This window comes from Neomonachus schauinslandi, chromosome 5 (genome assembly GCF_002201575.2).
Source record: "Neomonachus schauinslandi chromosome 5, ASM220157v2, whole genome shotgun sequence".
Classification (NCBI taxonomy): Eukaryota; Metazoa; Chordata; class Mammalia; order Carnivora; family Phocidae; genus Neomonachus; species Neomonachus schauinslandi.
Window position 1 is genome coordinate 49,853,134 of NC_058407.1, and position 12,093 is coordinate 49,865,226.

At 42.3% G+C, this 12,093-nt stretch overlaps 1 protein-coding gene across 2 annotated transcripts in view; it reads right to left on the reverse strand.

Annotated features, from left to right (window-relative positions):
• Window positions 1–2,550: 2,550 nt before the first annotated feature.
• Window positions 2,551–12,093, reverse strand: part of IRAK3 (interleukin 1 receptor associated kinase 3) — a 47,357-nt gene continuing 37,814 nt past the window's right edge. For both annotated transcript variants that reach the window (XM_021678620.1, XM_044914766.1), the window contains 4 exons: window positions 5,691–5,889; window positions 5,361–5,423; window positions 5,108–5,272; window positions 2,551–3,325 (listed from right to left, as the gene is read on the reverse strand). In XM_021678620.1, coding sequence (XP_021534295.1) covers window positions 2,801–3,325; window positions 5,108–5,272; window positions 5,361–5,423; window positions 5,691–5,889 — 952 coding nt within the window. In that variant the 3' untranslated portion in view covers window positions 2,551–2,800. The remainder of the gene's footprint in view (window positions 3,326–5,107; window positions 5,273–5,360; window positions 5,424–5,690; window positions 5,890–12,093) is intronic.

Genomic DNA, 12,093 nt, shown 5'->3' on the forward strand with positions numbered 1-12,093 from the left:
AATTCCTAACCCCAGAACCACTGCATCAGAAACTGGGTGGGGTCCAGCAATTTGTGTTTTTAACAAGACTTCCACATCATTTTGATGCACACTAAAATTTGAGAAACACTGCTTTAAGTCAAATAAGCACATTCAAATCAACATAATTCCAACAGACTACAAATGTGCTGAGCCATGGTTGGGGGCTTGTGTTAATCACAGCTTCTTTTATGACCTCTCATTGAAGGTAGTGGGAGGTCCAGATTCAAAGTGAAAAACAGTTTAACATAAAGTCAATTCTTGATTGTCTTGATTACCTCTTTTGAGTTATTAGTGGCAACTTCACACAATCCCAGGCCAATTTCCCCAATTCAGCCAAAATACTTTCAGACTATATTTCTAAGATAAGCTAAATCAGCTTCATAATGGCTTACAGTATATAAAGCCAAACATCAAAGACTTTTATGCTTCCTTTCATTAACATGTATAATCAAGAGTTTCCAAACTAGGACAGGTCACAAGAATTGAAATCATACAAAGTCTAGTCCAACCCTTTGCCTCTACTAGTTTTGGCACATGGGCAATTTGGGAGCATTGTCAACACATGCCATGAACATATGGGGAAGACCGCAAGGGGCAGTCAGGGCCCCTGAGGACCAGCCTGAGCATGACCTCTCCCAACTGCTTCTGAGCCTTTATGTGGCCTGCCAATCAAACTAAGGCTTTCAACCTCACCATGAGGCCCTTTTTCCCAGAATTATAGCTTCATGTTTCTGACCTTGGTCTGTTAACCTGACCCTGATTCCTGATGACTTCCTTCTTTAATCATCTGTTCTTAAATCTGGACTCCAATCTGACTATGATTAACCCAACCCTACTAATTCACAAAGAAGGAAAGAAAAGGAAGGAAGAAAAGTGCGTGAGCCTATTCCTTTGATGCACAGAGACTAGAGATCTACCCTTTTATTATAAATGTTCTAGAGAGGGAAATTCCATTAACCCCGTGGAAATGGTTTTCTTGGAATGTTTCCATCCATCATCATAAAGACAGTCCTTATCCCCACTTTATTCAGCAATGTTTACTAGCTGAATTTTTTATTATGTGGGTTCTTAGAGATAATTTAATTCAACTTCACTTGTAAGCAAACAACAGCTCTGTACAGGCTAACATGCTAGGCCTTGAAGAGATGGCCCCTACATACTCAGAGTCTGATAGAGTAATGTCTCCTCCCCCCGCCGCCCCGCCCCCCCGCACCACCCCTACCCCCTACTCCCCCACCTCCTTGCAAGATATTCATGTCCTAATCACAGAAACTTGTGAATTACTTTACAGGAGAAAAGAGACATTGCAGATGTGATTAAGTTAAGGGTCTTGAGATGCAGAGATTTCCATGGATTATCTGAGTTGTCCCAATGCAATCACAAGGATCCTTACTAGAGGCAGGAGGGCCAAAGTAAGAGAAAGAGGTGATGAAGAAAAGGTCAAAGAGAAAAAGAAAGAGAAATCTAGATTCAAAGATGCCACATTGCTGGATTTGAGGATGGAGGAAGAGGCCACAAGGCAAAGAATGCAGGTAGTCTCTAGAAGCTAGAAAAGGCAAGGGAATGAATTCTCCCCTAGAGCCTCCAGAAAGAATGCCAAGGACTTCTGACCTCCAGAATTGTAAAATAATTAACATATATATATATATATATTTTTTTTTAAAGTAATCTCTATACCCAACGTGGGGCTCGAACTCACGACCCTGAGATCAGGAGCGGATGCTCTACCGAATGAGCCAGTCAGGCACCCCAACTTATATTGTTTTAACCCACTAAGCTTGTCATAATTTATTATAGCAACAGTAGGACATTAATACAGGTAGTTTACAACCTAGTAAGAGAGAAAAGATGACATAGATAACTTCGGTACAATTCAGAAAGTGACAAGTATACAACAGAAACACAAGAACAATGCTATGGAAATGCTGATGAGGCGAGTACTTCCGGCTGGGGGAAGCTTCCTGGAAGACGCAGTTCTGCTGGCCTTGACTGGCTGGGTAGGATTTCAACAGGGGGAGACCCAGTAAACAGGAGGAGTAAAGGCACAGAGTCGGCAGGTATAGGATCAAACAAAGAGCTGACATAGGCCCTTGTGACCAGCCATTTTCTCAGAAACAAAATTTACTTGATTAAAATTTCATAAATTCTACTCAGGATTATGAATGTCAAATTCATTCCTGAGTTTGTAAAAAAAAAATTGTAATAATAGCTAACAACTATATGATATGTGATAAACTATCCTAACAGTTTAAATACAGAAATCCAGATCTTGGGCAAGAATCCCCTCTCTACAGAGAACGTGTCACAGTCAAGAGTGAATCCGGCTCATCTTCAGGCAGGCAGCCTCGACAGGGATGCGCAGAAAAAATACTAAGTGTTAATTAAAATAAACAAAAAGGTAATTCTTGAAAAAGGCATCTGTTAACATTTACAAATTAGACAGTTCCTATGACCTTCGTGAGCAAGCTAAACAGAACAATGGGATTTAACTGAACGGAACCTACTTAGCAGACTGGAGGCTCTGAGGGCTCATGCTGCTGCTGATGAAGAAGACAGGAGAATCCAGTCCCTTTTTTGGTAGGTTTTGTTTGTCTGAGGTCAGAGCTCATGATCTTCAGTAATTTTGACCGGCTCTAATTTAGCCAAAGTGTAAGCCTAGGAATTGGCAAGGAAGGAATAGCATTGTCCAGATTATTGATCTGCATCCCCCAAACTCACCATTGATAGTCCTCATAGCATGACTTACGGTGACAATGTTTTCCCAAGATGGTACCTGTACTCAGGTGCCTTGGCAATACTTGCTTTCTTCTTTATCTTCTGGTGAAATCGATTCCCTTTTGTGCGGTTCACATTCGTTCCAGGAGAATTCGCAGGAACAGCTGGTCTCCACTGGCCTGCTCCTGTAAGAATGGCCTGGAGCTTCTGCAGAAGGGTCCATAAATGCACCATAGGCCCTTGGGTCCTGGGATAGAGCTGAATGCTTTGGAGGCCAATTTTCTTGACAAGAAGAACTGGGCCTGTTGCAGGCATCCTCATTTCTCTCACTGCCTGTCTTTCTGTCAAAGCCCAGAAACGTAACCTCAGACTGGCTACATTCAAATGGAACTTTCTGAGTCACTCCATCTTTCCTCGAACCTTTATCATGAGGTGGCGAACAATTATTCTGGTTTTCATCATCTTCCACTGGAATACTTGGTACGTTCTCCAAGAACAGAGGAGAAGGACACCTGAAGGACTTTAGAGAGGTGGGAGGATCCTCAGCAAAATATAACCTGGCTTGAGTACTTTCAAGAGTGGTTAGGACCTAGTTAACCAAGAAGCAAAGAAACATTTGCATTAAGCTTCCATAACCTCTCCTTTCACCTTTTTTCTATCTACCTATTAAGGAATATTCTCTTATTTTCATGAAGTAAGTTCAACTATAGAGTTCTGAATGGGAAGGTATTATTAAAGATTAGCAAAACCCTTTCAGTTTCATGAGTAAATTAAAAGACTTGAAGCCAAGTATAAAAGAAACCGCACTAAAGTAAATATCAAGAGACCTGAGTTGAGGCTTAGATTTGCCACCAACTACTGTGCGACCTGGGGTGAGTCTCTGCACATTTTTTACTTCAACCTTAATATGCGGAGTACCAGAAAGGGTCAGGGTACAGGGGACCCAATCTGTAGTTCTCAAATGTCAGAATTACCTACAGGAGCCTTCTTAAAATACAGATTCCCTTGGCCCCAACCTATAGATCACGAAGATAGGGGCCCAGGAATCTATATTTAAAAAGCTTCTCACTTGATTTGGATGTGCAGCCCAAAGTGAGAACTTTTGACCAGATTTAAAAGAACATGTAACATCCCTTCACACACACATGCAATTTTTAAAAATACATTTAGAGAGCTTTACTATTTACAAAGTGCTTTCACACACATTATCTCATGTAATCTGCACAAACACTATTATTCCCATGTTACAGATAATAAAGCTGAGGCTCAGATAAAGGGAATAAATATCAAGAGCCAGTAAGGAGCAGATGTGTTGCTTGACCTCAGATCTGGCTCCCAGTTCCATGTTTCTTCCACTATGTATCTCAAAGCTCTTTTTGGCCCCAAGATTCCAGGTCACATAGCTCTTACTGGTGGTGCCACGCCTAAAATATAGCTCTCCTGACTCCCAGGCCAGTGCTCCTTACATTCTGATTATGCTGACCTCTTGTTTAAAACCCTTTCGTGGCTCTACAATAGACTCAGGATAAAACCCCAAATCCCAGAATGGAATTCATGTCCCTCTATCACCTGGAACCTTCTATTATTTTAAGCACTCCAGCTTTTCCCTCACCATATTCCACTTCCATGAACTGCCTGCTGTATTAGTGTCATAAAATCCATCACCTCTGAGGTTTGCAGGTATAGATTCTCTCGACTAAAATGTCCTCTATCCTTACTGCTGCCTAAATTCACCCTGTTCTTTAGACTATAGCTCAGCCATCACCTCCATCGAGAAGCTTCCTTGACTTGGCTGGTATGTGTTCTGACTCTACGTTCCCATTTGACCTGGGCTTCCACCTATCGTTACGCTTATCTCTCCGTACTGAAATGCCACGTTACCTAATCTGACTCTCACCTTTGGACTGTGAGTTTGAGGGCAGCAACTATATCTTGATTACTGGTGTACCCTCAGCACCAGGACCAAGTCTGGCACATGCAAAGTAAGCACTAGCTAAGTATCTGTTGAACAAATAAGCAAATCAATGCATGGATGATTAAATTGATGAGTAAATTTAAAAAATCAATAGAAGAAATATGTAATGCATTTTTAATAGACCAGATCTCTAAATGAGTGTTGAATAAATTCTCTCCAAACTACTCACTTAAGTCTTTTCATTAAAATTACTCATTTAAGTCCCATCCAACAATGACCTCTCTACCAGAGTACCAAATAATGTGACTTGTGACTTGGAAAAACTATGAGGTTAGAATTCTGTGTTAGGGGCTGGATTTGCCTCATTGATAAAGAATTCACTCAGACATAATTTATCCAATTTAGATTTTCCATGGTTCTGTGGGCTTGGTTTTGAATAAAACCATGTGTACGCACCTCATCCATTGATGGTCTTAACTTTGCCCGTGTGGTAGCACACTGGCCTGCCAATGAGAAGAGCTTGGCAGAGAAATTCCGAGGACAGGGATGCACTTTCTTATCTAGAAATGAAAGACATGAATCGAGGCCTCTCTTCTCCATCAATTCCATAAGGAGATCCCTCTAGGAAGAGAAGAAGACAACTTTATCTTTCAGAACTCTACCCCAAAAATGACCGAGAGATAGGAACAGAGATGAAGACAATTCTCACCAGCTGGATATGCTTTGGATCATCTAACACCACTTTACAACCTGTCAGAACTTCCATTATTACCTATAGGGAATATATAGAAAGTCAGCTACATATGTTAAATATATACATAGAATTAGTTGCAGCGATTAACCTTGACAATAGGTAATGTTCGTTCTAATTAATGACTATATTTTACTATTTGACTGATTACATAAAATTAATGTATAAGACAATGAGTAACAGGAAATCAATAGGTCTAAAAGTGAAAGCCCTTAAAAAAATTCTTAGAATTTAGAGCATTCCTGGTGGTAAGCTTTCCTCCTTTGTTGACTGGTACTTGGTACTCACAATTCCAAAGCTATAGACGTCCGTTTTAATGGAAAGTTTGCCCTGTCTGATGTACTCTTCGGGCATATACCACAGATGTTTACTGCTGCTGCTGGTCATGCTTATGGTAGAGCTCTGATGTTCCGGGTGGGGTCGGAAGTGTGCCATGCCAAAATCAGTTAGTTTGGGGTGGAATTGATCATCCAAGAGTATGTTTGCACTAAAATTGTAATCAAGGACAAACAAGACAAAAACAAAGGCATTCCGGTGAAAAACAAAATGACAAACTCACCTTCATATCTGGTTAATTCCAAACGCTGACAACACAAAGCCATACATAATTTTCCATGAATTAGAGGGCATCTTCTCATATTTCTTAAAGTATAAATACAAGTATTATATAAAACTCTAAAATGAAAACCTGGGGCGCCTGAGTGGCTCAATCAGTTGAGTGACCAACTCTTGAGTTCAGCTCAGATGGTGATCTCAGGGTCCTGGGATCGAGCGCTGTCGGGCTCTGTGCTCAGCAGGGAGTCTGCTTGGGATTCTCTCTCTCCCTCCGCCCCTCCCCCCATTCATGCGCATGCTGTCTCTCACACTCTCACTTTCAAATAAATAACTCTCTAAAAAAATAAAGTGAAAACCTGACCTAAGAACAGTGGGCTTTTCAAATTTATAGATACATGTAGGGAGTTGGTGGATAAAGCTGATCCTTTGCCAATAGGAGAAACTAAAGTTAAGCAAAGTAGCTTTCCTTGTGCTCTTCTGATACATAATGAGAACATGAAGTGGGTTTTAATCAGCTAATAATCAAATACCTGTTACGTGCCCAGAGCTGTGCTGTGGAATGTCCAGCCTATCAGCAGAGAGCCACTAACCTGCAATGAGGTGAGGAACCTTTGGTAGCTCTGCCTTAAGGATAAACCTAGTCCACTGTCCCATCTCTATGGACTTTCTATGGAGTCAAGGCAAAAATGTCTTTGGGACTTATTTAAAATATAAATATCTGCAGAGGTAAAGGCTAAGTGCCTAAAGTCAGTTTTAGCTAATTAAAAGCCTTAATAATCACTTAACATCTTGGCTGACAGCTAAGCATCAGCTTACTTTTACCTTCAAAGGGCTGCCACAGCAGGGATGTGAAAGGCTAAGCCCATGCATTTCACACGGCCCCCACTGGAGTGAGTCCCGGCTCTGTCTTACCCTGGCTCCGTGACCGCAGGTGGCTAACTTCACCCCATACGCCTCAGTGTCATTTTCCTCACAAGTGAAATGAGGCAAACAACAGAACTCACAGAACTGAACACAAACAGCCTACTACCTGGCATACAATAATGCCCAATAAATGGTAGGGAAGATGAAAATCAGTAACGGTTCATAAGAGAGCAGATGGATATTGACAAAACAGGTGGGTGGACCAAGAGAAAGTAATCTGTTTCTCACTTCTGCTTGGGGGCTCTTCAGAGCTTACTTTTTGTTCCCTGAAACCAAAGCTTCTAATACTAGGCCTGCCCATCCAAAACGCAAGTGGTATATTTGTAGCGCTACACGTTGTTATTAAAAGTGGTAACAGCGGGGCGCCTGGGTTGCACAGTCAGCGAAGCATCCGACTCTTGATTGCAGCTCAAGTTGTGGCCTCAAGGTCATGGGATCGCGCCCCTCCATGGGCTCCGTGTTCAGTGCAGAGTCTGCTTGAGATTCTCTCTCCCTCTCCCTCTGCCCCTCCTGCTCATCTCTCTCGATCTCTCTAAAATCAATCAATCAATCTTAAAAAAAAAAAAAGTGGTAATAGCTATGGGATAAGGACAAGAAATTCTTAATCCTGAACAAATACTGGTTCTTACAAAAGTTCCAGAAGTCCCTTGCTCACCTTGTACAGGTAGGCTGACAGGCAGAACCTAGTTTCAGAGGTCTGAATTGCAGGTGTCCTAATAATCCAGAGTACTCAGAGTCCTACTTCTGTCTTGAGGATTCAAAGCTGAGACCTTTAAGAATTCTAGCCCGGGGTTGCCTAGGTGGCTTAGTTGGTTGGGCGTCTGCCCTCTGCTCAGGTCATGGTTTCCAGGTCCTGGGATTGAGTCCCATGTCAGGCTCTCTGCTCAGTGGGGAGTCTGCTTCTTTCTCTCTCTCTCCCTCTGCCCCTCCCCACTGCTCGTTCTCTCTCTCTCTCTCTCAGAGAGAAATCTTTAAATCTTTAAAAAAAAAGAAAAAAAGAAGAAGAAGAAGAAAAAAGAATTCTAGCCCGGAGTTTGTCTAGAACCGAGTTAACAACAGACGGCATGAAGACATTTCTCAGGACCCTTTAAGGATCCAGAACACATTCTAAACTTGATGTCACTCTCTGTCTTTAAGGTGGCAGGAGAATTGCAAAATCCAAAGAGCCCACCTCATGTATCAGTCCCAAGGCTCTTACCTGTTGTGTGATCCTTGCATTTATGAGAACCTCAGAGAGGGCCCAGCCCTCCAGACTTGTATCAATAATCACAGTCCTCATTTTTCTCCTGGCCTTGTCTTTTCTCCGTATATTTCAGACCTGGCAGCTCCTAAGGCCAGCCTGGGCCCCGCACATCTAGGGCACTCATCATCCATCTCATTTGGAAAACAGCGTTGACTATCCTGAAAAACCTCTGAAGATGTGGAGTCCACTAGAGCCGGATCCTACCTTCTCTCCAGCTCCAAATAAGAACAGGCATTTTAGTTCAAAATTACTTCTTCCATAGGTATGTGTACACCTCAAGGGCTCTGGTCAAGGAGGAGCCTTCTGGAGATCCCAGGATCATTTCGGAGTGCCGGGGTTTTTAATGCAGGAGTTTGCCACGTGTGCGGGGAGGTGAGATGGGTAGAGAGTTTCATTAACTCCCATTAGCAGGACCCCACCTTCTGCCCCTCCGGCTTCTGCCGCACTGACAGCCTAGCTCTCTTCTGCACACACCCCCTCCCCCTGCACGCACACACTGGATTTCAGCATAGAGGGACAGAAAGACTCTGAATGCCAGAGTCTCAGTGTCAAACATCTTGCCTTCTTCTTCCTCGACTCCGGCTCTAAAGAAGGTATAAAATCATAACGTAAAATGCTAGACCCATGAGGATGCAAAAGCCGAATTTGTAAAACACTTAGAATTCCTGAAGAATAGGTCTTTTCTAAGCACAAAAGAAAAAAAAAAAAGCCTCAAAACCAAAATCATTATCTAATCCCTTTATTTGCCCCTCAGCAAAGGTAGTGGGAAGCTTTCAGCAACTGTTGACTCATGCTCTTGACAGACTTAGGGGGAGCGGGTAACCACAATGTGTGACACAGTAACACGCACAGAGGGCTTCGGGCCAGTGAGGGGCTGGCAGTCAGAATGTGAAACCGCTCTAGGGAGCTGCATTTACACTTTTAATGGTGATATTTGGTGAAAAGACCAGCAGACTTTTTAGTGCATAACACGAATTTTGAGTGCAGTGATTTACTCCGTTCTAAAGAAAAGTCAACAGGAGCTGAGGAAGAAGAATGTTCTGTTTTAAGAAAGTAGGAACTGCAAAACCCCTTCAACAATGAGGTCTACCCTAACTCTTTCCCTTACTGCAGCCTTAAATAGAACATTCATGCCGTGCCTTCAACTATCACGCAGGTCAATGGAATATGTTTATCCTATGGGGCTAAGAACAGATTAATGAAATAAAGACAATATAAACTAACTGCAATCACATAACAGTATAATTGAACAAAAGGGGCGGCTTGCTAGCTATCATGCTTACCAAAGAGATAGACAAGACACATGTAATGGCCCATTCAATTCAATTTAGTGTCTCCACAACCTATTTCTGCTATTCTTTCCCACAATGCTCCTTACTGTAACACAGACCATCGCCTCTCTAGATGATTCTTCTAGTACAGGATCAGTGGTAGTACACTGAGGAGAAGGGGCAAATCCTACACAAGGTGGTCAGTTTGTGTCCTGACTCTGGGGAGTAACATACTTCATCTTTCTATTGCCGGGGGTCTCCACGACAATTCTTTTTGAGGAACTTGAACCTCCCAAAGGCTACAATAATTGCCTTCTTTGCATGTCAGTTTTTCTCCTGATTTAGTTGAAGCCCTTGGGCCTAAAATATAAATACAAAGCATGATGATGCATCTAGATTATAATGCAGAATTTGAATGGAAGTGCAAATACACACTTGACATGTAAGCACATGACTGGTTTTTAAAAAGACATATTTGTAAAGGATTTGAGGGGGGAGTTATTGGTACAAAGTAGCCCAGTCCCTGAGTGCCTGGCAATTCTCCGGAAAAGTCTGGACTCCAACAAATTGGTCCTAGAGATAAAGAGGATCCACCGGCCTCTTGGTGACAGCCTGAGGCAACAGGACATCTTGCTGTTACAACACCGAGACACCCCTCACCAGATGAGGCAAGATCCAACTTCTCAGGGAAGCTACAGGTTACTGGAAAAGGGCATACACACCCCCTCCCCCCCCACTTCAGCATGCCCAGCATCTGATGCAGCTGAAGCCCTTTCTTCCCCCTTCGATTGTACGACCTTCTTTCTTTTCCATTGAACCCAGGCAGGACTCAGAGACAGTATTAAAGGTTGTTACTGCTTTATTGATGATTTATGAGTCCTAGACTCTGTGTAAAGGCCCAGCCAATTAGGCATATTCCTGCATTAAATGTGAAATTTCGTCTCTAACCAAACTAGCGCAACTTCCCTAAGACTGAGTTTCCTCATGGTAAAAAGATCGGAGGAGGCTTACCTCTCAGGGTTTTTACAAGGATTAAATGAGAAAATGTATTCAGAGTGCCTGCTACACAGGGAGGGCCCTGGAATATACTCTGAAGGATGTAGGCTGGCCTTTGTCCATCCTACATCCACCTTAAAATCCCAAGAAACTTGGTTGGGGATCTCTAGAAGTTCAAGGCACCAGTCTGAAATAACAAAGGTACAGGGGGTTGCACGATGACCCTGGAGATCTGGGGATCCTTGGGTTAATTAGTTTCAGGGTGTCTGCTGAGTTTCAAAATAGTTCCAGAGAAGTTCTGGAAGAACCTGACTAATGTAACATTTCCAGATACTCTAAGATCATGGAGAGAAAAGAAGAATCGTTTGGCATATATGTGTGCATGCATGTATGTATGTACACACGTGTATAAATAAATGGATGTTGGGGTTTAGAGACAGTGATGGCAAACAAAATTAACAAGGACAATTTAAATTTATGTACTATTTAATTGTGCTGGCATCCCTTAGAAAAAATAGACTTATCTGAAAATTTTCGAAGAAGGGAGACACTAGGGGAAAATAGAAAAATTGGAGGAAAAAGAATTGTTTATATCTAAAATGTTTCTGAAAAACAAAAGTACATTTTTGGGGGGGGGGAGGAGGGAGGTGGGAGAGGAGAGGGAGGAGATTCATTAATTAAACAATCAACCCATCAAACAAACATACTTTGCATTCCCTGTAGGTTTTGCATCCCTACTAAACACTGAGCTGAGTGGGGTCCTTGACACACACATCAGGTCTGGGGGGTAAATGCAGGCGGAGCTTGGGTCCTCAGGCAAGGGTGTCACGGTTGTAGGAAGGGGCCAATCTGTGATTTCCTAGCCTCCCTCCCAGCCACTCAGTGTTTCTAGTCCCTCACAAAGGAAATTCTCCACGCATTCACTACCGCCGTACATCTCAGATCAATCTCTCTTTTTTAAGAATTCATTTTTAAGCATATGGCTTTTCCCTTCCTTTCTTTCCTAGACCATGTCCCTCGTATGAAAGGCTGTTTCACTTGGCAGGAGACACATGGCAATACGGACTGAGAACATGATCTTATAGGAAACATTAGAAATGTTCACCGAGATTATCTCGGCTTTGGAAACATTAACAGGAATGAATGCCTGGGATGAAAAATGCCAAGGATAAAATGCATTTCAATTTAAAATCGTTCATAAATGTGAAAACAATTAAGCTGGCTAAGGGATAGGATGGAAATAACAAGGTTTACTGCTTTCAGATGCTTTTATGTGATCCTGTAATTCAAAAACATCTTCGTTTCCCAAATAACAGAGACTTTGCCAAGAACAGAGACTTCAACTCTTTATGATTCTTTACTTTAAATCCTTTTCCTCCTTAAATTCCACCATCTGGACTTGATTTTTGTTTTTATAACATTCCCTTTGAAGAGTTGAAATTACTAAGACGTTTTTGGGCTAACCAAACCACTAGACTTCTTGAAAATACCTTTGAAATGTGGGCTCGGCTTCCTCCTTGGGTGTTCCGCAGCTGCGTCCTTGACGGTGTTGCCTTAGAAGACTATGTATTCTCACTGCTTGAACAAGACAAAGATTCCCAATGCTGACCTCCAGGCTTAATCTCCCCTCAAAGTCTGCTGCCTACTGCCATTTTCACTAAGAGTCCAATGTCAACATTTCCAAATTTGCACTCGTGATGGT